General features: G+C 40.0%; 1 protein-coding gene across 4 annotated transcripts in view; it reads right to left on the reverse strand.

Annotated features, from left to right (window-relative positions):
* Positions 1–22,717, reverse strand: part of SBF2 (SET binding factor 2) — a 489,875-nt gene that overhangs the window by 232,937 nt on the left and 234,221 nt on the right. For all 4 annotated transcript variants that reach the window (XM_019551418.1, XM_019551417.1, XM_019551415.1 and 1 more), the window contains 3 exons: positions 22,232–22,348; positions 19,832–19,942; positions 14,260–14,365 (listed from right to left, as the gene is read on the reverse strand). In XM_019551418.1, the coding sequence (XP_019406963.1) occupies positions 14,260–14,365; positions 19,832–19,942; positions 22,232–22,348 (334 nt within the window). The remainder of the gene's footprint in view (positions 1–14,259; positions 14,366–19,831; positions 19,943–22,231; positions 22,349–22,717) is intronic.

Genomic DNA, 22,717 nt, shown 5'->3' on the forward strand with positions numbered 1-22,717 from the left:
ACACACACACACACACACACACAAAAGGGCTTAGTCCATCTGTCTGTGTCCATAATACTCTTGGAGCGCTGTGACTGGTTGTCTTGGCATACAATCACAATGCTTACTGAAACAACCAATCAGAGTGCTCCACACGGACAGACACAGATAGACGGCCAAAGGCCGGAGGGGGTGTCGTGGGGCTGGACGTGGAGCTGGGGGGGGCACAGAGGCAGGGCTGGATGCAGAGCGGCAACAGTGGCTGCTACATGCAAGCTTCCCCCCCCCTCCCACTTCTGGGAGGCGGCAGCAGTGCAGGGTAGTGGTGCACAGCACTCTATCCCCACCCATCATTCTTGATGGGCAATTCGCTAGTTTCTTATAATATTCCATTTATAGAATCTAATTTTTGGAGAGGCATCTTAAGTTCATCCCTCCGCACTGCTATAGCAGGAAAGCAGCAGCAAGTGGGGCAGAGGATACAGGCAATCTGACCCCAGTCCCTACCCTAGTTCCACTGCTGGTCCCCCCTCACCCCTACACCTTGTTCCCCCAGTGCCTTCTCTGCCAGTGCTTGTCCCTGTTCCTTCTGCCCACCTTTCCCCCAATGCTGAATGAAGGAAAAAACCTTGCCTTGGAATTGAGTAAATAGTATATGCCTTTGCTAAAAGGCTAGAGGCACAGGGAAAGCAATATTGTACAGGCAACCGCTGCTTAACGCGGTTTATGTTAGCACTATTTTGCTACAGTACTCATTTAGATTTGATACCTGAGCGTTCAGCCAGTTTCACTGTAGCGCTCAGTAGAATTAGCTAGTTTTGGTGGAAAGGCAGGGAGAAATAGTGGTGGCAGCAAGTGTGGTGAATGGCAGCAAGTGGGGGGCAAGTGGCAGTGAGTGGGGGGGCGGGGTTGAGAGAAACCAGGCGTGGCTGGTGAACTCAGACTGGTGGGGCAGTGCAGCATTCCACAGGAAGGGGGTTATGCAGCTGGCTAGATGTGGGGTCAGGTTTGCAGCCAGCCAGGGAGGCTGCAAAACCCCCGGCTCCTGGACAGCTGCAAACATCCACATGACTCCTGTGGGACGCTCCACCGCCCCACCAGTCTGAGTTCACCAGCCAAAGCAGCAGCAGTGGTGAGGAGTGTGGGGACTGTGTCAGTGCCCAGTGCTAGGGCCACTGGGGGCCTGCACCTAAGGTGGGGCAGCAGGAGTGCAGGGCCTGGGCCAGGGCTGGCAGGCACTCATACCCAGAGTGAGGCAGCAGAAGTGCCAGTGCCTAGGCTGGCACGTGGAGCTGGAGTGGCCAGCGGGTGGGTGGATGGGTGAGGAGAGATGGCAGCAGTGAGATAAGATGAGTGGGGGGGGTGGGCATCAGTGCAGGGCCTGTGTCGGTTGCCCAGGGCCAGGGCTGGCAGAGGCTCAGGGAGGGGCAGCAGGAGTGCAGGCCTGGGCTGGCATGTGGGACTGGAGCAGCCAGCAGACTAGTGGGGAGAGGTTGGCAGCAGCAAGAAGGAGCAGTGAGAAATGGCAGTAACCAATTATCTATATTTACATTCATTCCTATGGGCAAATGGGTTTAACTTAGTGCAATTCTGCTTAATGCTCAGTTTCTCTGGAACCAATTAAGAGCACTAAGCAGGGGCTGCCTGTATTGGAATCTCTGTGCTGTATTGGTAGATTGCTATGGGAGCCAGAAACGTCATTTTACATCCCCAACCTCCTGGTAATATAGTGAAAAATTGCTACATTTCCCCAGAGGAATTAGCCCAGTATATAGAAGGAGAACCTTTAGTTAAATTTATTAATATTCAACCCAAATCAGTAATGGAAAACATGAAAAACAAAACACATACAAACAAATAAAAGCAGGTAATATTGCCTTAAGGTGCAACTGCTACATATATACAAAAAGATTTATAGTTTTGGGGGGTTTTTTCATTCTTCAGTGACTATAGGCATTCTGTTTTCAGCCTCCAATTTTTATTAGAACAGATATACCTGTGTGAACTGAAAGAGACAGTTATACTTAAGGGCTTTTATTAAAATCTATATCCATTTCACTTTCTGAATGAGATTCACTATACACTGGATACAAAAGCAAGACTCTGCAAACCACTTTAACTCAGTTTTTACATAAAGAAAAAGGCATTATTTGGGCAATGGAAATTTTACACAACTTTATTATTTTTGGATATGCTTATGTGCATTGGCACAAATATGTTCTTTTGCTAAGACTAACATATTGTCATGGTTCAGAAAGAATGTTCAACATACTCATGTCACATCCTTTAGATAAGTACCATAAATTCAACAAACACTGACATGACATGATCTATGGCATAAACAAAGAAAAACAAAAGGCTTAAAAACAGGCTATTTAGTCTAAAAAAATCTAAGTTCATTCAAGAAAACAACATGACTAACAAAAAGCCATTACCAACAAGTACATCACAGATAATTTATCTTCTTTCAGATTCTTTCTTGTCTATGTTTTTTGAAGTGTTCACTGTTCGTTTCTAGGTACTGTAGCTACTTCAGAACTGTAGCAAGGGTGGCACTAGGCACCCTCACACTGCCTGTGTAATGGCACTGGGTGCCAACTTGAGGGAAGCCAATAAAAAGTGGCAAAGAGAAGTCACTAAAGTCCCTGTGAACCAGTGCCTAGCTATGGCACTACACTGCTGAGCTTTTTCTTTAATTCCATGCAAGGATAACACTGCAAATATTTTAAGTAAGAATGGCATTTTACAAATTAACTGCAACTAGCTAGTTAACTTAGAGCACTGGGTATTCAGGTTTTTCTATCTCCCTCCTTTCCGAATAAATATTTTGTGAGAGTCGTAACAATTAAGAACTATATTTTTAATAGTCTTTCTAAGCATGTCTTCTGTAAGATGTTTCTATGGGGAAAAAGGAAACAAGCAATCAAAAGAAATATTCTATTTAAAAGTTATGCTTAAGTAAACCTAAGGCAAATACTTTTTTGTTTGTTTTTTAAATAAATGCAAAAATATTAAAAGAGGAAGCACCACAGAATTACAAAATATACCACTTAGCTCATTCATTCACAATTTCTTTGGAATCATTCTACGTATGAGACAACCTCCTGCTGTACAGTTTCATACGTGTCAGATCATACTTTTATATCTGAGAACTTTGCAGAATGACTAAATGATATCTTGCTAAAGACCAGACCTGTCTAAGAAGAAACATAATTAAATTATCCGGTTATAAAAATCTATCTATAATTACCTGTCTTAGAGCCTGATCCAAGAACCACTACAAATCTAATGTATCAATAGCAAATAGCCTTGTTCTCAGCAGAATTGGAACAAATGAGACAAGATCAAAAGGGAGACCTGAGCCACTATGATGCTGAGTATTCCTGTGCCTAAAAGTTAGGCATCTGCCTCTGGAAGTGGAATCCACAAATCAAATTAAGTGCCTAAGTTCCTTTTACATGCAGAGACTGCTTATGCACTTTTGCGTTGAATATACATTGGCTAAAAACACATGTACAGAATTAAAGCAGGAACCAGAACACACTTCCCTCCTCTAAGCAAGAGATATACTACTTGTTTGCTATCCTTATAGCCCCATGTCGTAAGATACTTTTGACATAGTGGCCTAATTTCAGCAAGTAGGGAGGAGTGCCCTCTGTGCACCTCAGCCTATAGTGCAGTGGTTAGGGCACTCTCTTAAGAAGTGAGACCTCCACTTGAACCTCACTAGGCTCAGGAGAGTCTTTGACTTCCTGAGCTAGTGTCTTTATGATTAGACTACTACATAGAAGGTGACCACCATCCTATCTTTCTCTAGCCATATTTCTGAATGAAAGTGTTCATGAGCACTGAACTCAAGTGGTGTCAATCATGTTTTCGCTATGCCTCCCCTCCCCCGCCCCCTTCCCCTACCCCAGAGACTCTGATGCAGGGACACGTAGCTTGTGAACACAAACAGCATTGGGCATAAAATATGTGATGAGAGGCTTGGCTGAGCCAACATGGACGCAGTTCTGCATACATATTGAAATGGAAGTGTAGGTGCCTGTATAACTGGCAAAAGCTTCACTGTGGAGTTCCAAGTGGTTAGGTAGGGGCTTTGTGGGTCACTCTCTGAGATTCAGGTAACTAGCTTGCCTAGGTAGCACAATTTTTTGTACATGGTCTCTAAAGTTTATCTCAAACCTCTGGATGGATTAAAGAACAAATCTGTCAAGAGCTGCGAAGTTTTAATGCTTCCTTGATCTGCCTTGGATGTCTGCCAGCTGAATGGAGGGCAGAGAGAGGCAGGACATGGAAATAAGTGCGTCCCATACGCCCAAATGTTAGTAGAGTTACAGCTTTAAAAATAAATTAGTTGGCTGCTGCTACTCTAGCCCAACCCTAAGTGATGAAATCATTTTCATCATTTTCAGGATTAGGGAGGACAGCTAAAATCTGCCTCTTGTCAACTCAGTCTTGGTTAATTTAATAATATATTTTTTTAAATTAAAAAGCTAGTCTTTGGCCTGAAAATATTTCAATTTGATGTTTTATAGTTTATTATCAAACATCTTGGGACCATACTTCCTAAATACAGCTTAATGCCTACCTAAAGTGGAGGCCAGGTGGAGGGTGGGCTATTATACTCAGAAACAAAGTATCCCCAGTGGTACAGGGAGGATCACCCTTTAGGTGGTATCATCTTGCCAAACAGAAAAGCTTGATGTGTATATCATTGCACAATATCTCTCCAAGCAAATGTGAACATTTATGTTTATAATGGTTCTCACTATTTTTGCTACACATGCAGTAATGATTGGTCACGTTGCACATATTTCCTAAATAAAGAGATATTTTATAAAAGTGATTTCTTCATCTTGGAAAACTTTCTCTGATTATATTTTTTCATGTTTTGTTAATGTTTTGCATTGAAAACGAAAAAAATAAACATTCTGTTATTTTGCCAGACCAGTTCAAATAGTATTTTGTGCTTTATTTCTTTATTCTGATATTTGAGGGGATCAAAAGCTAAATACCAGCCAGTATTTAGCTGGGGGGTTAAACTCTTGCAGAAACACTAGAATACTTTTATCTAGAGTGAGAAAGGTGGAGATGCGTCAACTTTTTGCATAGAGAAAAATAAAACATGCCACTCTAAACATTGTTAGTTGCTATAAAAAAGTGTTTTACTATGTTCATCTGTATACTCAGAAGGAATACATAGCCATGAGTATACTCAGAAAGACTGCACTGTAGCTTAGAAAAATAGTGGAAAAGATAAATTAAAATAAAATATCCCATCTTTCAGAACCAGCCATTCCTCTGCTTTTAACTCTTCGCTAGACTGTAAAAGAAAGGAAGATGAACAAGAGAAACTATGGAAAGAGATTGTTTTCTTTTCCTGGGATTTTTTTATCATTCATATTCATTGTGACTAGACAGACATAGCTTTGATATTAACATCTGGGTTTTACTGAATATAATCAAAAGTTGAAAGTTAATATTGGTATAAATAGATTATTTTTAAAAGGGCATCAGAAGTCTGAAACTTTTCCTTGGCCTTGTCACAGCTCTTATGAGAGACAAGTCATTTGAATGGACAAATTTCCTGAATTTTAGACAGAACAGTATATTATACAATCAGAACCACAGAAAAATAGTGGTTCTATCTTCACATGTTTTAAGTCATTTACAGATACCCCATCACAACCTCTACTATACACAGATCCTGGCAAAGTGGGAGAGTCCTCAACTGGGAGCCAAAGTTTTATATACGTCACCTCCTCACTACTGGTTTCCTGAGGGAGGAGGGGTAGAAAAAGCGAGATTGTATTCCTGTTCCTGTTAAAAGATCTATCCACAGCTGCTTTAAATGCCTATTTCCTAGACTATTTCTATCTGAAACCTAAAGCAAGTGTCAGAACAGATGTCTCTTGTACATGTGGTGGGTGTTGCTTCCCATTCTCTACATCCCCCCCCTTTTACTATCATCACTCAGAAAGTAGGGATGTTTTCTGAGTACTCAGTATCTGTCTACTGTGTAGACAAGGAAGAGATTCTGGCTTCTGTTACCATCTTACAGAATGTCTACATGGCCGCTCACCATGCCTGTGAGTTTCACAGTAACAGCACGAGGCCTGTTCACTTCCCGCAATATGGAAATGTGCCAATATACATGCCTAAAACTAACAGCAGCACTGGCTATTGCCAAATGTCAGCTACATGACATCATGGTGACATTTAGAACATGGAGTAGAAACCAGTGAATACAACAAGCATTCACCCTTGAACAATCAGATGTAATAAATAGGGCTGTGTAAAGCTTCAGTAACTGATTCGATCTGGAGGAGATTCAGCCCAATTTGGGGACCGAATCTTCAAATCCAAATCAAATTGGGAGACCAAGTAAAAGATCCAAATCGATCTGGAAAAGCTTCAGAAAAGATTCAGCCGATTCAGAGATCTGGCCATAGACTAAACAGGCAGCTGACAGCTGCCTCCAGCTGGAAAGTCTGTTGGGGTTGGGAGAGGGAAGAGGTATGGGGAAGGGAGGGAGGGATTGGGACTGGGACGTTACTCAGGGAGGGAGGCATGGGGGCACAGACTGAGGGCACAGCAGCGCTGGGAGCAGGGGCTCTGCCCTGCTGCCACTTGCCCAGCCATGGTGGGATGTGAGAGCGGCTCACTCTAGACGGAAGGGGCCAAGTGGCAGCAGAGCATAGCTCCCACTCCCAGCGCTGCTGCACCAACATCCAGTGTTTTCTGCACTGGCTGGCAAGTGGTGGCAGGGCAGAGCCCCCACTCCCAGTGCTGATGTGGGCATGGCAGCACTGGGAGTGGGGGCTATGCCCTGCTGCTGCCCAGAGAGAGCCACACCTGCATTGCGCTCCACCCCCCAAGTCGGCTGGGCAAGCAGCAGCAGGGCATAGCCCCCACAGCTTCCCCCACCGGGGTAGAGGCAGGCACAGCCAGAGGAGCAGCAGGAGGTGCCCCCATGGCTGCCCTGCCCAGCCCCAGCCCCCACCTGGCCCAACCTCTTGGCACTTTAAAGAAAAAAAGAAGAAAAAAACCCCACACTCAACAGCTCTGGCTGCAATGAGCAGGAGCCTCTGAGGGCTCATGACAGAGCCCCCCATGCAGCAGGGGGCAGTGGGGATCGCCACCAACCCCCTGCTTGGCACCCGCCCCATGGCATGGGTGCAGCGTAGCTTGGCAGGGCACTGCATCCTGTCTGGGAGCTGGGGCGGCTCCAGCAGTCACCCAGAGCCTGGCAGCAATCAGCCCCAGTGGCCCCAGTTCTCAGGCAGTGTGTGGCACCCTGCGAAGCCGTACCACACCCATACCATGAGGCAGCTGCTGTGCAGGTGCCAAGCAGGAGTGGGGAATGATTCCCGCAGCCCCCCGCTGCATGGGGGGGCTCTGCCATGAGCCCTCAGAAGCTGCTGATTGCCATTGACAGAGCTGGTGAGTACGAGGCTTTTTTTCTTTTTGTTTTACAGCTCTGCAGTCACTGGCTATAGGAGTGGCAATTGGGGTCTCTGGGCGCTCACGGCAGAACCTCCCCATGCAGCATGGAGTAGTGGGGGACAGTGGGGACTGTCCCCCACCCGCACAGCAGCTGGCCCATGATGTGGGTGCAGTGAGGCTCAGTAGGGCACTGCGCACTGTCTTGGAGCTGGGACAGCTTCATGAGTCAGCCAGAGCCAGGCAGTGCTGAACCCCAGCTCCCAGGCAATGCATAGCGCCTTGCTGAGCCGCACTGCTCCCATGCTATGGGGCAGTTGCTGCACGGGTGCCAAGCGGGGGAGGGGGAGGTGCAATCTCTACTGATGCCCACTGCTCAGTACCATTTGGTCCTTTAGCTTCCTTGCCTCAGGTTAGACGAGTTCAGTTTGTTGCATCAGGTCACTTGGCCTATACCTTGGATGACTTCCAGCCTAGTAAACTACCAAATTTTACTCAAAAAACACATGTACCTTTCCCCCAAAATCAGGGTGAACTTCTTAAATGAGGAAGCTAATTTTCCCTCACTGGAATAGAAGCATGCAGACACTGTGCTCTAATGGCTGCCAAGATGGCTGCTCATCTCTGGTCCAGTAAGCAGGGCAGTTTGATTTTAACCCTGCTGCAGCCACAGGTATTGGCTGAACATCATAGCTAATGCCTGAAGGAGCAACTACACTGGCTCAAGGCAAGTGAGCATAGCAGACTACACATAGTCTGTAGTATCTGGACAAAGCTTATGGTGTGGAAAGAACACTATTATTTACAGAAACGTATACAAAGAACTATTTACAGTAAAGCAGTAACAGTCTTGCTACTGCTTTTGCAGGAGTCTGGGGCCTAACTTCATTGTCTTGCTACACAATGGGTTCCTGTGCCTCACAAAGACTGTCTCCTGGCATGCCACACTTCCCTGGAAACTCTGTGTTTCCAGAAGAACTTAATCTATGTAACTCAATCAGCCATGACTGGAAGAATTTTTTTCTCTCATTCCTTCTGCTCCCAAAAACAAGGTGTGTGCCTTATTTGGCAGGGGGGGAGTGGGGTTATGCAAAGTAATTCAATACCTAATTGCTTCACTGGCTGTCTTCTGTGTGTAGCAAACTTTGTATCCTGACAGTGGTCATTGCTGAATGAATTCTCTCCTAACTAGAATCCAGAAAAGATGCACAGACCCCACCAAATATGTTTTCCCTCACAAATAAGAATAAGAGGAACAGGTAGGAACTTCCGCAAGGTCACTATATAAAATTCTCTTGGGAGCCCCCTTATTCTTGTAGAAATGAGAGAAGATGCAGGAAAATAGGTGGTGGTTGGACTAAACAAAATGATCTGGATGGGAGGCACAGATTGAGAGCAAGGGAAAGTAGATGTGAGAGGAGGTACCCATGAAAAAGAAGACAGAAAAAAATACACAACATTATTTTAGTTTTTATTACTTGTTACCGCTTCCTACTATTTGACACTTCTGAACTTTTTAGTTCCAGCTGGGTGTAATAGTAGTATCATATTTACTCGAATAGAAGATGACCTTGATTATAAGATGACCCCCCCCCCCAATAATTAGATTCTATATCTAGAAAAGGTATAAATTTGGTATAATTTTCCTACTGAAGAAACTAATTATTGGAGGTTTGCCTTGAATTTGTCCTCCTTCCACTGCTATAAGAAGGGCAATAAATCTGGGAATCAGGTAGCCCCTTTGCCTTCTGCCTTCCCCAGCCCCTTTCCCCTCTCCTTACTCTCTGCTTTTCCTGGGCACATGTGAGTGAGGAGCAAATCTGAAAACAATGACCCTGAAATTAACTGACTGTAGTAATTTGCATATGGAACCCATACAATTAGTTCATCCAGAATTGATGCATCTTCCTTTTTTTTTTTAAAAAAACGTTTCAAGTTTTAGCCCAGGTACTCCATAAAAATACTTTTAAGCAACACTTTGACACCTACTCATATATAGTACAAACTATGCATGATATTCATCCAAACCCAAAGTCTTGTGATTTACCATATAGTTCGCTGGGCTGGGCCCCACCAGAGTCAACAGCATTTCAAGTCATGGTGACCCTACAGTTCAACATTGCTCACTATGGATTCATGTGCTAGTTAGCCCCCTGACTCATGACTGGAACCAGGTATTCTTGTCCTGAGTCCTGGTATGCTCCAAAAATGTGTATGCATATGAGGCGCAGGGCAACTTGGTGTGCCCTCACCTCAGGGAGGGATGGGCCACACTAATTATATGCAACAGGTGGAAAGAGGATCTGACAGAGGCATTCTAGGTGAACTACTTGGTAATGTTTGCCAGGTATTTAAGGCTGGTGAAGAAACAGAAATCACTAGAAATGGGAAAAAAGGTGCAACTCAGCTGTGACAGTGAAGAGAAAGTAAAAATGTATACAGTGTAGTGGCTCACCATGACTTGGAAAAAAGAGTCGGCAGTCACTAACATATATCTTATTCCAATGGGCTGCACTAATCAATCCTTGTGGTAGGTTCCTATCATTATATTTGCCCCATACTGGCCATTGTCAGTGTTGACTGCATTTAATCAACTTGGTTTCCATCACCAGGCTGCTTTTGGTAGTAGTTTAATGATAGAAGATGTATTTAGTGAGGTTTTCTTGTATGTTAATGTTAAAACAAGGGGTTTTTCCCCTTCCTGATGATTGGGGAGGGGGGAGAGGTTTGTGTTGCATTCAGTATTTCAGCACTTTCAGAAAAAGCATTGAAAACAGGAGTCAAAGCTTTGGCAAACCTTTCAATTCCATTCCCAGGAAGAATGAAATACAATAATTTTTAAGAATTCACTTTTACTTTTCTTCAGGTAAAAGAAGAATTTTTATTTTTAGACAGTATTTTCTTGTGCAAGGGACTCAAAAACCATATGGTCCATGTTTCCAGCTGATCACTTTCTAATGGCTTACGTTCTTCCTGTGGAACTGGCAAACTAAAGAATTTTACAAAACATACTTGTCCTATTCTGTCTCCCAGCAAGTTCTGCAACTCTCTTTGACAATACTGGCCTTGAACAGTAGCAGTACTTCTATATTTCTGAGGCTGCCCTGGTGTGAGAAAGACAGGACCATTGAGGTTTACAAAATTTCAGGGAAATTAAAATGTGAGGAAAAGCAGCATTCAAGGAAAACTTCAGGGAGAGGAATGCTGGAAAACAGGAGAACATAAACAAAGTAGGCAAAAATAAAGAAAATGGTAATGAAATAGAGATGGGGGAGAACAAAATTAACAATATTATTACAAAAAAGGAATGGATGGCCTATGACTAATATGCAAGACATAACCCAGGTGACCTGGTTATATTTACAATACTGTTACTGATCTGCTTGGGGGAAAAGAAGTCATATTAAACCCCTTTACCTAATTTTCCAATTTTTTGAGATGGGGTTAAATAATACATGTGGGTGAAACCAATTTGAGGTATTCAGATGTAAGCATTATAATTGATAATTAAAGATGGGAAAATGTTGCTCATTTCATATGTTCACATCCACAGAATGGCATTGTAACTGGGCAACTATGGCTGCTTACAAGCAATAAAAAAGTGCTTTACTGGAAGAAGCAGCGTGATAGTTTGACTCAACTCCACAGCGTCTGCATAGATCAGGTGCTTCAGTGGTGTTTTGGGTGCTTTTATCTAAAGTTGATTCAATAAGCTATTAGCTACTGACGTACTTGTAGAAACTCTCCTTGTTACCCTTCACATCCCTTGCTAGCTGCAAGTCTAATTGCACTTTGGCCTTCCTGACTTCATCCCTGCATACCTGAGCAATGTACTTATATTCTTCCCTAGCTATCTGTCCAAATTTCTACATCTTATAATGACAGTACAGTTGCAGCAAGGGAAGTTCAGGTTAGATATTCAGAAGAATTTTCTCAGTTGGAAGGTAGTAAAACACTGGAACAGGTTACCCAGAGAGGTGATAGAAACTCCATCCTTGGGGGTTTTCAAAACCTGTCTAGACAAAGCTTTGGCTGGGATGATCTAGTTGAGGATCATTCTGCTTTAAGCAGGGGGTTAGACTAGATGACCACCTGAGGTCCTTTCCAACCCTAACTTTCTATAATTCTAGATAAAAGCTTAAAGTAAAGTGCCCATTTGCAGGGGGGACTTTTCGGGGGGTGGGGAGGAAGGTTGGATTACATTTGTAAGCAACCTCTAATCCTAACCACATTGAAGAAGGGAAAAAAATAGCTCTGTCAGTTCATTCAAACTCCTGGAACTCCATCACGAGGCCAGTAGTCTTTTCTCCTACACAGTGCCATGTTTCAAATGCACGTGTCCTTGGGTGCACATGTCCATTCTCTCATATAAACACTTGTCTTGGATTCAACCTGGTTTGCTACATTGATTCTTTTCAGATACACATATTTTATTGTCCTTATTCCCTTTTTCACATGACACAGAATTATACAATATGAATTTGTTAGGGAAGATCAATTGCCAGCAGAACTAGTGAATGCTAAATAGTATATCTATTTCACTCACCAGTGGAAATGTTATTTTTATGAAGCTTTAGAAACTCTGAGTTACAAACAACCTTACTACAGTTCCCAGAAAAAAGATATTGCCTCAGAATAATCTTTAACATTATCCTCATTACAGTTCAGTAGAAAATCCACATTAATCAGAAAAACCTCTTAGAATTATTGTTCAGCAATGAAGTCATACTTGAACCACTTTACTGACTCTACTCTGAGTAACCAGAAAGAGGTTCAAAGTTGATGCTTTACCCAATAAGGTCTAAAAGACCTTGGTCAATGACTAGCAATGACTTCATGGTTATATAGACAATGTTTTCAGTTTAAACTATACTTCCACCATCAACAAATGACAGTGTAATGATGGCTACTCAATAATATCAGGGAAATAGTTTAATCTGTTAGAGTTGGAGCTAGTACTACACATAGTAGTATCTCTACTTTGTATTTTACTTTCTGTTACATAAGCTCTATTTGTTCCCTCTGAGCTTTTTACCTAACACAATGGCCTGAAATCACATAGTAGCTCTTTCTGGGGTTTTAAGTCATAGCCACATATTAAACAGGTGAATTATGCAAAAGGAGTTTTAGATGGAATAATTTGTCCATGGATATGTTGTTAAGTGAGGCTTTTTTCTGAAAAATGGAATCCATTAAAGCCACTCTTGACTATGGCTTCAGATGATAACCATTTTTATTTCTGTTTATCAATATTGTGACCTGATTGTAGCCAGTTTTCCAACTCCAACCACTTACATGTATTTTCTGTGGCTTGAGGAGCATTCATGCTGGCTGAGAACTTGGGTCATATTTTTCCAGTCTTTCATTCCCGCAAAAGTACGGTTTATTTTAACATTTGAAAGCAATCTGTAACAGAAGCAGAATGAGGAATCGGCTATGACAGAGTACACTAAACATCTTCAGTAAACTTGGTTCCCATCACAAAGGGTCTACTTATTTAGTGTACACTAAATTGTCCATTATCACTGACATCAGAACAGCAAGGGCATAATCAGCCCTTTTTGAACCATGACACTTTAAGTTTTATCATAAAAAAACAAGTCCAGTAAATAAGTTTGGAAAAAGGTTTTTCACACTTGGATTTTATATGATGAAAAAGATCTCCTTGAACTAAGACTTCAGCAGCAAAATCTGGTACATAAATATAAAGCTGTTCTAATTCTTAAATCCCCAACTGAATACAAGACAGAATGGTCAGCTCCAGACTAAAAAAGAACATAACTAGCTATTGTCCTTACTAAGCATTAACCGACACATTTTTTACTGAAACTGAGCAGCAGAGGATGACTACAGCATCCTTTAGGATATTATTTTTTCCAAGCAGCAATAATTAAAAGTTCTCTCTGCGGGCAGATTTCCCTGCAGGATTCCATTCAGACTGTATCGTCCTACATATTTTCCTTTTTTGTGGTAGATCCCAAAAGTTAGTTATTACAGGCTAATTTCCTTACATTTTCAGACTTTTCTTGCTCCTTCTCAGTAAAAGCTATTCATATTTATTTTTATTATCTATTTACGTGGGTGAGTTACTAGTCACATGTATCCACAGGCCTTTTCATTATTACTTACCCTGAGGCTAAAATGTAGAGAGTACTTCCCTCCTCCCATCTCACAAACCCATCTATCTACAGGCTGGAGTTTCAAAGTAGCTTCATAAACAGAAGAGGGAAATGACGAGAATGGGTCAGAACTAGGACTGACTTACTGAGGAAGTTAGGATCACTGTTGAAAGCCGTAACAGTCTTTGTTTTTCAGTTTGGAACCTGAGTGAAGAAAATGGGCCTGCTACCCTCAGCTATTACTACAGTAACTAAGAAATTAGTATTTGACACGGGCTGTGTTAGAGAAATATTATGTATTCTACTTAGCTATTTATGTTAGTATAACGTGTCGCTTTAATTCATTTTAAATTACATTTTTTTCCTAATTTCTCTCTCCTTTGCTAGATACATGGTTGGGTCCCTAGCCAAGAACACACCCTATAGGATTCACTTGTCATGTAATGCAGACCAGCCTTCGTTCCATCTACAATAGTTGCAGATATTGCATAATGCTGGAGATAAATTCCAAAAACAGGATACAAAGAAACAGTTTATACATAAGTCAGATAAACAGAAAAAAAAGCATTACTAGCTATTTTGTTCCACTGAAAACAAATACATGTTACAATGCCGTCTTTTTTTTTTTATATATGACCTAGCGTGACTGAATGACAGGGGAGGCCACACTGTAGCTTTTAGTAAATGACTATAAACAAATCAAGAAAAGACATACCCAATTGTTGAAAGAGAAGAGCCACACTTGTGCCTGTAACAGGAAGACTATCATGTAAAGGAGTTTGTATCAGTTGTCTGTCTCCTGCTCCCAAAGAAAATAGTTTCTGTAGATAGAGACATTGTTAATACAGAATGAACTGTCTTATTCAGAGAAAGCATGGAGTATAAAGTGTTATTGCTATTTATATATTCTATATACCAATATGTTGGTAATTAAAGTTTGCTACATATGATGGTGGGCAGCAAGTTTAATGAGACAACACTTAGGTCCTAAGCATCTCCAGAAGGAGAGCCATTCAATAAAGCAAATCACTGATCAGCATTAACCCCTCCATTCAACTTACTATTATCATCAATAACTATAGCATCATTTGGATATAATTCTTCCAGCTTCGTTTATTAAAATGAATATTTTTTTTTTAGTTTATGTTGATAAACTTTACATATTTAAACAAGTCAAATGGCTTGGAAAGATAGCTGAATTGTAATACACAAAATATTACTATTTTACAAAATAGTAAAAAAAAAAGACTATAGAATGACAGCTGGAATATACATTGTGACCACAACCTCCTTTAAAGGGATTTTAATTGAATAGTTTAAATAATTATGAATTGATTCCCTTTAAGGATTTCAACCTAATCGGTTGAAGGTGTTTACTAGAATATATTCTAAAAAACTGCAAAGAACAGAAAAATGGTTAAAAACACGCTAACAGCAGAATACGATGTTTTGTTACTAGGAAACAGGGAAAAAACTGAGTTCAGGGTCACTAGGTTGTGAAATTGTTGAAATTACAGGTTATGAAATTATGAATTTTAAATGTTAGCTAAGTTAACTACCATAATACTTAACTTAGAGATTTTTTTCTTAAATTGTGATTAAAAAAAAGTTTCAGTAAAAGATCCACTAATCTTTATGGCTCTGTTCTAATTATGAGTAATGTATATTCTTTCAGTTTTTCTTACATTAATTCATACCATTGATCTTTCCACATCTTTGATACAACCACATGAAAAGATGGTTGGTGTCATAATAAGAAATATTTTATGCCCAACATCCTTTCTATGTTATAATTTAGATCTTCATAACAGTATAATTCCAGATTCAATTAATTTAGCAATGCATATACAGCTGAAAATGTGAAAACTCAAAATACAATATCCTTATATCAGGCTGTTTTCATCAGACTACAGATAAAATACATCTCAAAGAGTGTTCTGTTTTGAATTATTCTTTCAGTTTGCAAACAATTATCACAACTATACCTGTTTCCCTATCAGTAACATACTTTATTTGAGTTAAAATAGATAATATAATTAATTTTAAATCTAGAAAAATAAATAACAAACTGGAGTAAGGACACGATTCTGACCTCAACAGCTTAGCAGAGATTTCATTTACTGGCATCCTTCGGGTAACTAAAAATGGACTGCATTAGTTAAAGGCCATTTCCAAGAATCATATCATTATGTCTGACACAAGATTCATATTATCTTAACCTATTTTTTTATTCTGATATTCACAGCTACTATATTAAACCTAATAATTCCAGAGTTAAAATTTTATATATGGCTAACTCCACTTGTCTAGAGATTTCATTAGCACTAATAATGTCATTAAACTTTGTAGATGTGGAATGTGTTTGCATTTCATAAATGTAAACTCTACAGATAAACTAATTGGTGGGTCAGCTTTTTTTTTTTTTTTTTTACCTGTGCTCAAATATTTCTGAAATTTCTTTATCTTGTTCTCAAAATATTAGAGGGCTACCCCTAACGTCCAAAATCTAAAAGTATTAATCGTGTGGAAGATACTTGCCAGAAAACTAACAACATTTCCTTTGGCCTCCAATTTGGCATTCTTATTTCAAAGAAATTGATATTTTACCTGTCTGAGGGGGAAACTGCTAATTAGCAGTGTTGAAACAAAGATATAAGTGAAGATGTCAGGAAGGAAAAGCAGACAAGGAAGGAATCTGCTGGCTGTGGACTCTTACCAGTCATTGGGGACTTGAACACGTGACAGGGGTTCAGTGCTCCCTAAACTGACACGGTGTGTTCTTAATTGTGTCGATTAAAAACTCACCATTTCAATTTAGGGACTTCCGTCACTGTTATGGAACAGTGATGGCCTGCTGGCAGCTCACCACCCCCAGCCGCAGGCAGGCTCTGCCACAAAAAAAAAAGCGACAAGGGGCCTGATCCTTTTTTTTCCCTCCAGAGCCTGCCCATCTTTCCTGCAACGGAGGGGCAGGCTGCCAGCAGGCCTGGTCCTTCTATCCTTGCTGCCAGTGCCCCCCTGGGCAGCACCTGCCTGCTAGCACCTCGCCTGAGCAGTCCTTGGGGGCGTTGCTGCTGTGGAGGGAAGGACTGGGTCCCCCCCACAGCTCAGGAGCTGTGTGACCCGGCAGCAGTTCATGTGGGCAGGCTCTGCTGACAAAAAAAAAAAAACAGAAGTGGCAAGGGGCCCGATCCCTTGTTTCTCCTCCTGGAGCCTGCCTATATCCACTGCGGCCAGGGGGGTGAGCTGCTGATGGGCTGAGCACCCCTTCCTGTTGCCTAGGACCACCCAGAAATTGGCTACCTTGCCTCTGGGGCAGTGCGGGAAGGTGAGAGGAGAGCAGCTGGGTGTGCTGGAGGCGAGAGAAGGCGGCAGGATGGTGCACAGGGCGCTGGAAGCCTGCCAAGCCTTCCCTCAGTATTCCTCGGCTTCCAGCACCCAATGTACCATCCCCAGTGCCTTTTCCGGATGTATTGCTGGAATTTATGTAGCAATACATCCTTATAGTAAGTATGTACTATTCTTCCAAACATGTTTTTCCTATGGCAAGAATTAAACAAATAAATATATAAATATTAGCTCACATAGGTTACTGTAATGTTAGTTATCTGTACAACCTAGCACAGTTTGGGCTTCTCAAGAAATCCTTGGCCTAGTTTCTTGCCCCTATCAGAAACAAAGGATGTTATGTAAGTGCAACTATCTACTACTTTGAGTTAAAGGAAGAGGGAGCATGTCACAGCAACAGAGATGCTCTCATCTGTTAAGCTAGCTGACTGATACTTTTCCTATTTAACAAATAATGCCTACAAAACAGGGGGTGGGGATCAAAAGAAGCCTTAAGTGGAAACATAAAGGGTTTCAAGAAGATTGAAAACTGATAGAAGAAGAAAGAATATACACAGAAGAATATATTAAATTCAATTTAACTATTTTGAATTATAATTTTGGAGACTTGTTTTCAAGGTGAATCATTTACACAAATGAACAAACCTACCTAGCTTTGCACCCTGAAAGATGCACTGAAAATGATGATAAGTCTCACTATTTTCTGAGCAAAATATAAGACCCAGCTCAAGCTGCACAATAATCTTATCTCCTGCATATAACAGTTAAGCTAGCACAGAAAGGAAACAATTTGAAAGGAAGAAAAGATTTCAAAGGTGTGTTGCTTTATTTGAAATAGTCTTTCTGTGCTACTACTAAGCTTCTTGTAATTTGCCACTAGCTCAAAAAGCATAGTGAATGTAGTAAATATTATTGAATGAGATTACATTAGATCATATACCATATATACTTCAATATATGATGACCCCCCAAATAATTAGATTTTATATATGGAAAAATTATAAATGTATTATAGTTTTCCACATAAATCGAATTATTAGAGATCTGCCTTGAATTTCTCCCACTCCAACTGCTACAGGAGGAAAAATAAATCTGGGGGGACAAGTAACCCCTTGCCTTCTGCCCCCACAACTTCTTTTGTACCTACAAACTATGCATGATATTCGTCCAAAGTCAAAAGGCTCATGATTGACCGTATAGTTCATTGGCTTGGACCCCACCAGAGTCAACAGTGTTTCAACCCATAGTGACCCACCTCAGCACTGCTCAATGTATGAGTGTACTCCAAATACCCCACACAAAGCATCCATATGCTATTAGCCCCCCACTTATGACTAAAACCAGGGGTTCTTGTTGTCGGCACTGGGAGCCTCCAAAACTTTAGATTTAGATGAGGTGCTGGGCAACCTGGTCCAGCTCCACCTCATGGAGGGTAAGGCCACATTAATCATATGCAACAAGCTGAGAGAGGGGCCAACAGAGAAATTCTGGGTTAATTGCTCAGGGCCCCATTTAGTGATGTTTGCCACACATTTAAGGGCCATGAGTTTTATAGTCACACTCAGTGTTGGCTGCAACTAACCAGCTTCATAGTTAGTTTCCATTACTAAGCACATGCTGCTTTTTGCAGCAGGTTAATGATAAATAATATATTTAATTAGATTTCTTCGTATGTGATAAGGCAAGGGGCTTTTTCCCCCAGTGATGATTGGGGGGAAAAACACATCTTTGTATTTGAGTAAATACGGTACATAAGTAGTTTGTATGAACTCCAGGATTCTAGGTCCACAAAATACTGAAATAAGTCAAAATGTAAAATTTAATTTCTCATCACTTAAATATATATATTAACAAACGAGTCCAAACTCCTTAAAATAAATATCCCGAATATCACCAATGAAATTAGAACCATTAAAAATGATTATTCATGACTCTTACTAGCTTATACTATCTAGGTAATCTTTTTACAAAAATGAGTGATTTTTGTTTCTGTGTCTCAGCAGTTACTGTACATTGCAGCGGTTAAAATATCAGATACCATAAGACTATAAACCTGATTTCTGCCTATAATACATTCAATCAATTTTATTTATAGCACTGGAGCTGCTTGTACGTCAATACTCAAGAAATGTTTTTTTCTTCTTGTCAAGTTGATATTCAGTAGTTTGTGCACTGAAAGGTCAGAAGCAGTCATATTGGCAGAATATGCTATTTTTCCCTGTATTTAATTTCTAAGTTCACCATATGTTACAATTGACTAATCTTTTATATTGTTATTGCAAACTTCTCTTATGATAGATCATTGCATAGTACATTCCTGCTATATAGACAAGAATTATAATGGATATGGTGTTTTTTCAAGGTTTGCAGGAGAGAACCATGTAAGACAGATATATTTATGAGAAACTCTTTGTTTATTCTGTTCTTTTTAATATATGGTTAATCTTGGGTCCCTAAATTTAATTTGATAAATAGAAATAAATAAAAATGTGTAAAGTTATTAATTTAACTTAAAAAAATTAGGAGTCTGGAATAATTATCAACATCATATATGATCTTAAAACGCCAATGAAATCCTAAACTACTGCCACTACAGAATAAAAGGAATGAAAGAGTAGGGTATATGACTATTGTAGACAAAGAGCCCCATAAAAATATTTTAAAATTAATTCTGAATACATAGGATTTAAAAAAAAAAAAAAAACAACTTATACAAATGACTTGATTTGTTACGATGCCTTGTAAAGACAAATCCAGCAACAAAATTAACCCTCTGACCTTATCCAGGAATGGAATTTTTGCTATCTTTAGAAAACAGGCCATAGGGACAAGACTCAGCTGAACTATGATCCTTTTTTCAATAAAAATATTTAAAGAATTTAGTTTTTGTTTTCTTCATAAATTAAATTAACTGGAAAAATACCCTTTTATCCATTTACCTGAGACCCTCCCGCAGCAGGGACAAAGCATGAACAGAGATTTGCAATGAGACTCTCCAACGACACACTCAGGCTGTCCACATACACAGTATAGATCAAGCCAAGACAAGCCTAGAAAGTTAAATGAAAATATATAATCACTATTCAGGGAAGGCAATCACTGATAATTACTAAAAAAATAGACAACGGTATTTTTATAATAAGCTAGTCCTTAATCTTAATATTCTTAAGTATACATTCCAGTAGAGAAAAAAAAATTGAAGTAGAAGACATGTGTAGACATATAATCAAGTGCCCTTGAATTCCTGTTGGTCTCCACAAACTCTAGCATGTACATTTTTAAAGGGAACACAATATTTATTCTGTTTCCTTGTTTAATTATTTATTCTATGTTCCCTTGCTTAATCAAGCTCTTATTTCAAAATTAAGTTTTAAAAATCCAACATTATAATAATACAATTTCACCAATACTTCCATCCTGTGAACCTGATTCTGCGTTGAGTTTTCCAATGGTAAGCCTCAATGTTTATGCAAAGTACCACCCAAGTCAGTGATAACTCATATTAAAACAGTGGTCCATGTTAGTATGCCCTGATGAAGAGTTGATGCCTAAAATGTTATATTATTATTTCAATATCTTCTGAAGATATTTTCCCTCCCTTGACAATTTATTTTTGTTACTTGAATAAAAAGATTATTTAAAAATAAATAAAGTTAATATTTTAACTGTGTAACATGAGTAGACAAACAGGACAGGAGACCTGGGTACCAATTCAGAGGGAGTGCCCTAATGGTAGCTCCTAGGGAGCCCAAGTTGCTGTTGTCACAGCAGCCCGTGTTCAGGGAGCTTGTGCGGAGGGGACAGCCACAGCCCACATTACCACCACAACTGAAGTGGTCCCTTGTGCCAGAAAGTAAGTGTTTGCTTCCCTATCTCCACCCTGACACAATTTCAAGTTACGTCTCTGAATTTTAGCATTATTTATTTCACATCATTGCAGTTTCCATTAATGAGTGATCACAGGTTTGGCAAAACAGATAAAGCTATTTTCACGTTACATAATAAAATAGTTGGCTTCTCAAAAGTGTTAGAGAAAAAGGAGCAAAGGTAAATTATATTTCTGAGTAGCCATCCCTGATGCTCTTTACCTTAGCTGCTACAATATGAAAATTCTGAAAACTAGATCTACCATATTACTTTACATAAAATATGACCTTTGTTCCCAAAAATCACACCCCCCATAATTGGTGTGCATGTATTAAGAGGAAGCTGATTTCCTGACCTAGATAGAAGTACCCTGCTTTGATTCCTGCTCCATAGTGCAGCACCTGTTGCACTACTATTCAAGAAGCTGAGGGAGTCAATTGACTTAACGGCTCACTGTTTTTTACTCCACAGGTATGAATACCTGGCCTCTCCTTTTTAATGGTCTTGATATTCCACTAATCAAGCTAACTTTTCTCCAGGAAATGTTGCTGTCTCTTAGTTGCTCCAGGTCTCGCTTTTGCCATTTCACAGCTTTGGAGACTCTAGCTCTTTTCAGAATCAGACATCCACCCATGAAGACCAGTCTTCAGCAGCGTCTAGATGTTCAGCTTTAGTCTAATAGGACAGGGAGGGTGAGTCAACTGAAGATTAGGCTCTTCCCCTACTCTAGGCAGCCATAACTCTGGAAAAATCTTTTTTTCTTCATTTTGCCCTTCACAAATAAGGCATATATTTTAGTCAAGGGAGTGTGTATGTGAGAAAGTATGGTATATTTTAGGCACTACCTGGTTACAAGTAATTTCAATACTTTGACACAAGTTACTATTGAGTGAATTATCCTTGCATTTCTAATGTATATTATTTTTTATTATAATTTATTAAACAACTGAAAGTGGAATGGGCCTGACGGATATTCAAATATTCTATTTACATCACAGCAGCCCTATTGTTTCCTAGAAGCAATACGAGATTTTAAATCCCTTTATCTAGCTTAATGCTACCTGGAAAAGCACTAATTCACTCACTTTTTATGCAGGTGAAAAAAACATCTTCAATACTTGTCTCATTCTTCATATATTTTAAACACATGAATTTCACCTAAATAGTTGTGGTTTTGTTGTGATGATTTTTTTTTCACTGTGCATTTCGCTGAACCCAGTAAACCTCTCTCTCATGGTCTGTGTAAATTTAAAACTAGGCCTCCACGAGTACAAGGGCACTGTATTAATCTACAGGGGCACTCAGTCTCTTAGACAGTGATTTTTATTTAGCTCAGTCTAACTCCGCTTGTGCTGGTAAATTCCCAAACCGATGCTAAGATGTTTTAAATCAAAACTACATGTCACTGCTGCTCATTAAAAACAGGTTTGTCCACTGACACATATTATAAATGACAGCTGGGAGGTCTTTACCCTGAAAATTTCCGGATAATCTAGTCTGGACACCAACACCAGGCTTTTGGGAGCAAATACTTCAGCAGGCTGAATTAAACCAGACTCCTCTTCTTCACCTTCAGTTTCTTTTGTTCCCTTGAAAAGAGATACACTGAGATTAATGAACAGAAATACGTATTTCTTCTAAATAAAGTTAGTTTTCTTACAAAAATATAATATTTTTAGAACTTCAAAAGATCAAGGTAACTTGTGAATGGAAAACTTGCATATTACATTGTATCTTTTAATCAATCACACACCCAAACGCACAAACTGCTCATGTGGCCCAAAAGTTTTAAAAATATACAAAATGAACGGATGCACTATTGATGTAATTACTAAAGGGTATGAAATTACTGACTTAAACTTGTCATGAAGGAAAATAATTGTTATCCTCTAAAAAGTATACTACTTCCAAACTATGGAAAAAATAACTAAACATTTATTTCTGTTTAAAAGAAAAAA

This window comes from Crocodylus porosus, unplaced genomic scaffold (genome assembly GCF_001723895.1).
Source record: "Crocodylus porosus isolate Cpor-Errol unplaced genomic scaffold, CroPor_comp1, whole genome shotgun sequence".
Lineage (NCBI taxonomy): Eukaryota > Metazoa > Chordata > Crocodylia > Crocodylidae > Crocodylus > Crocodylus porosus.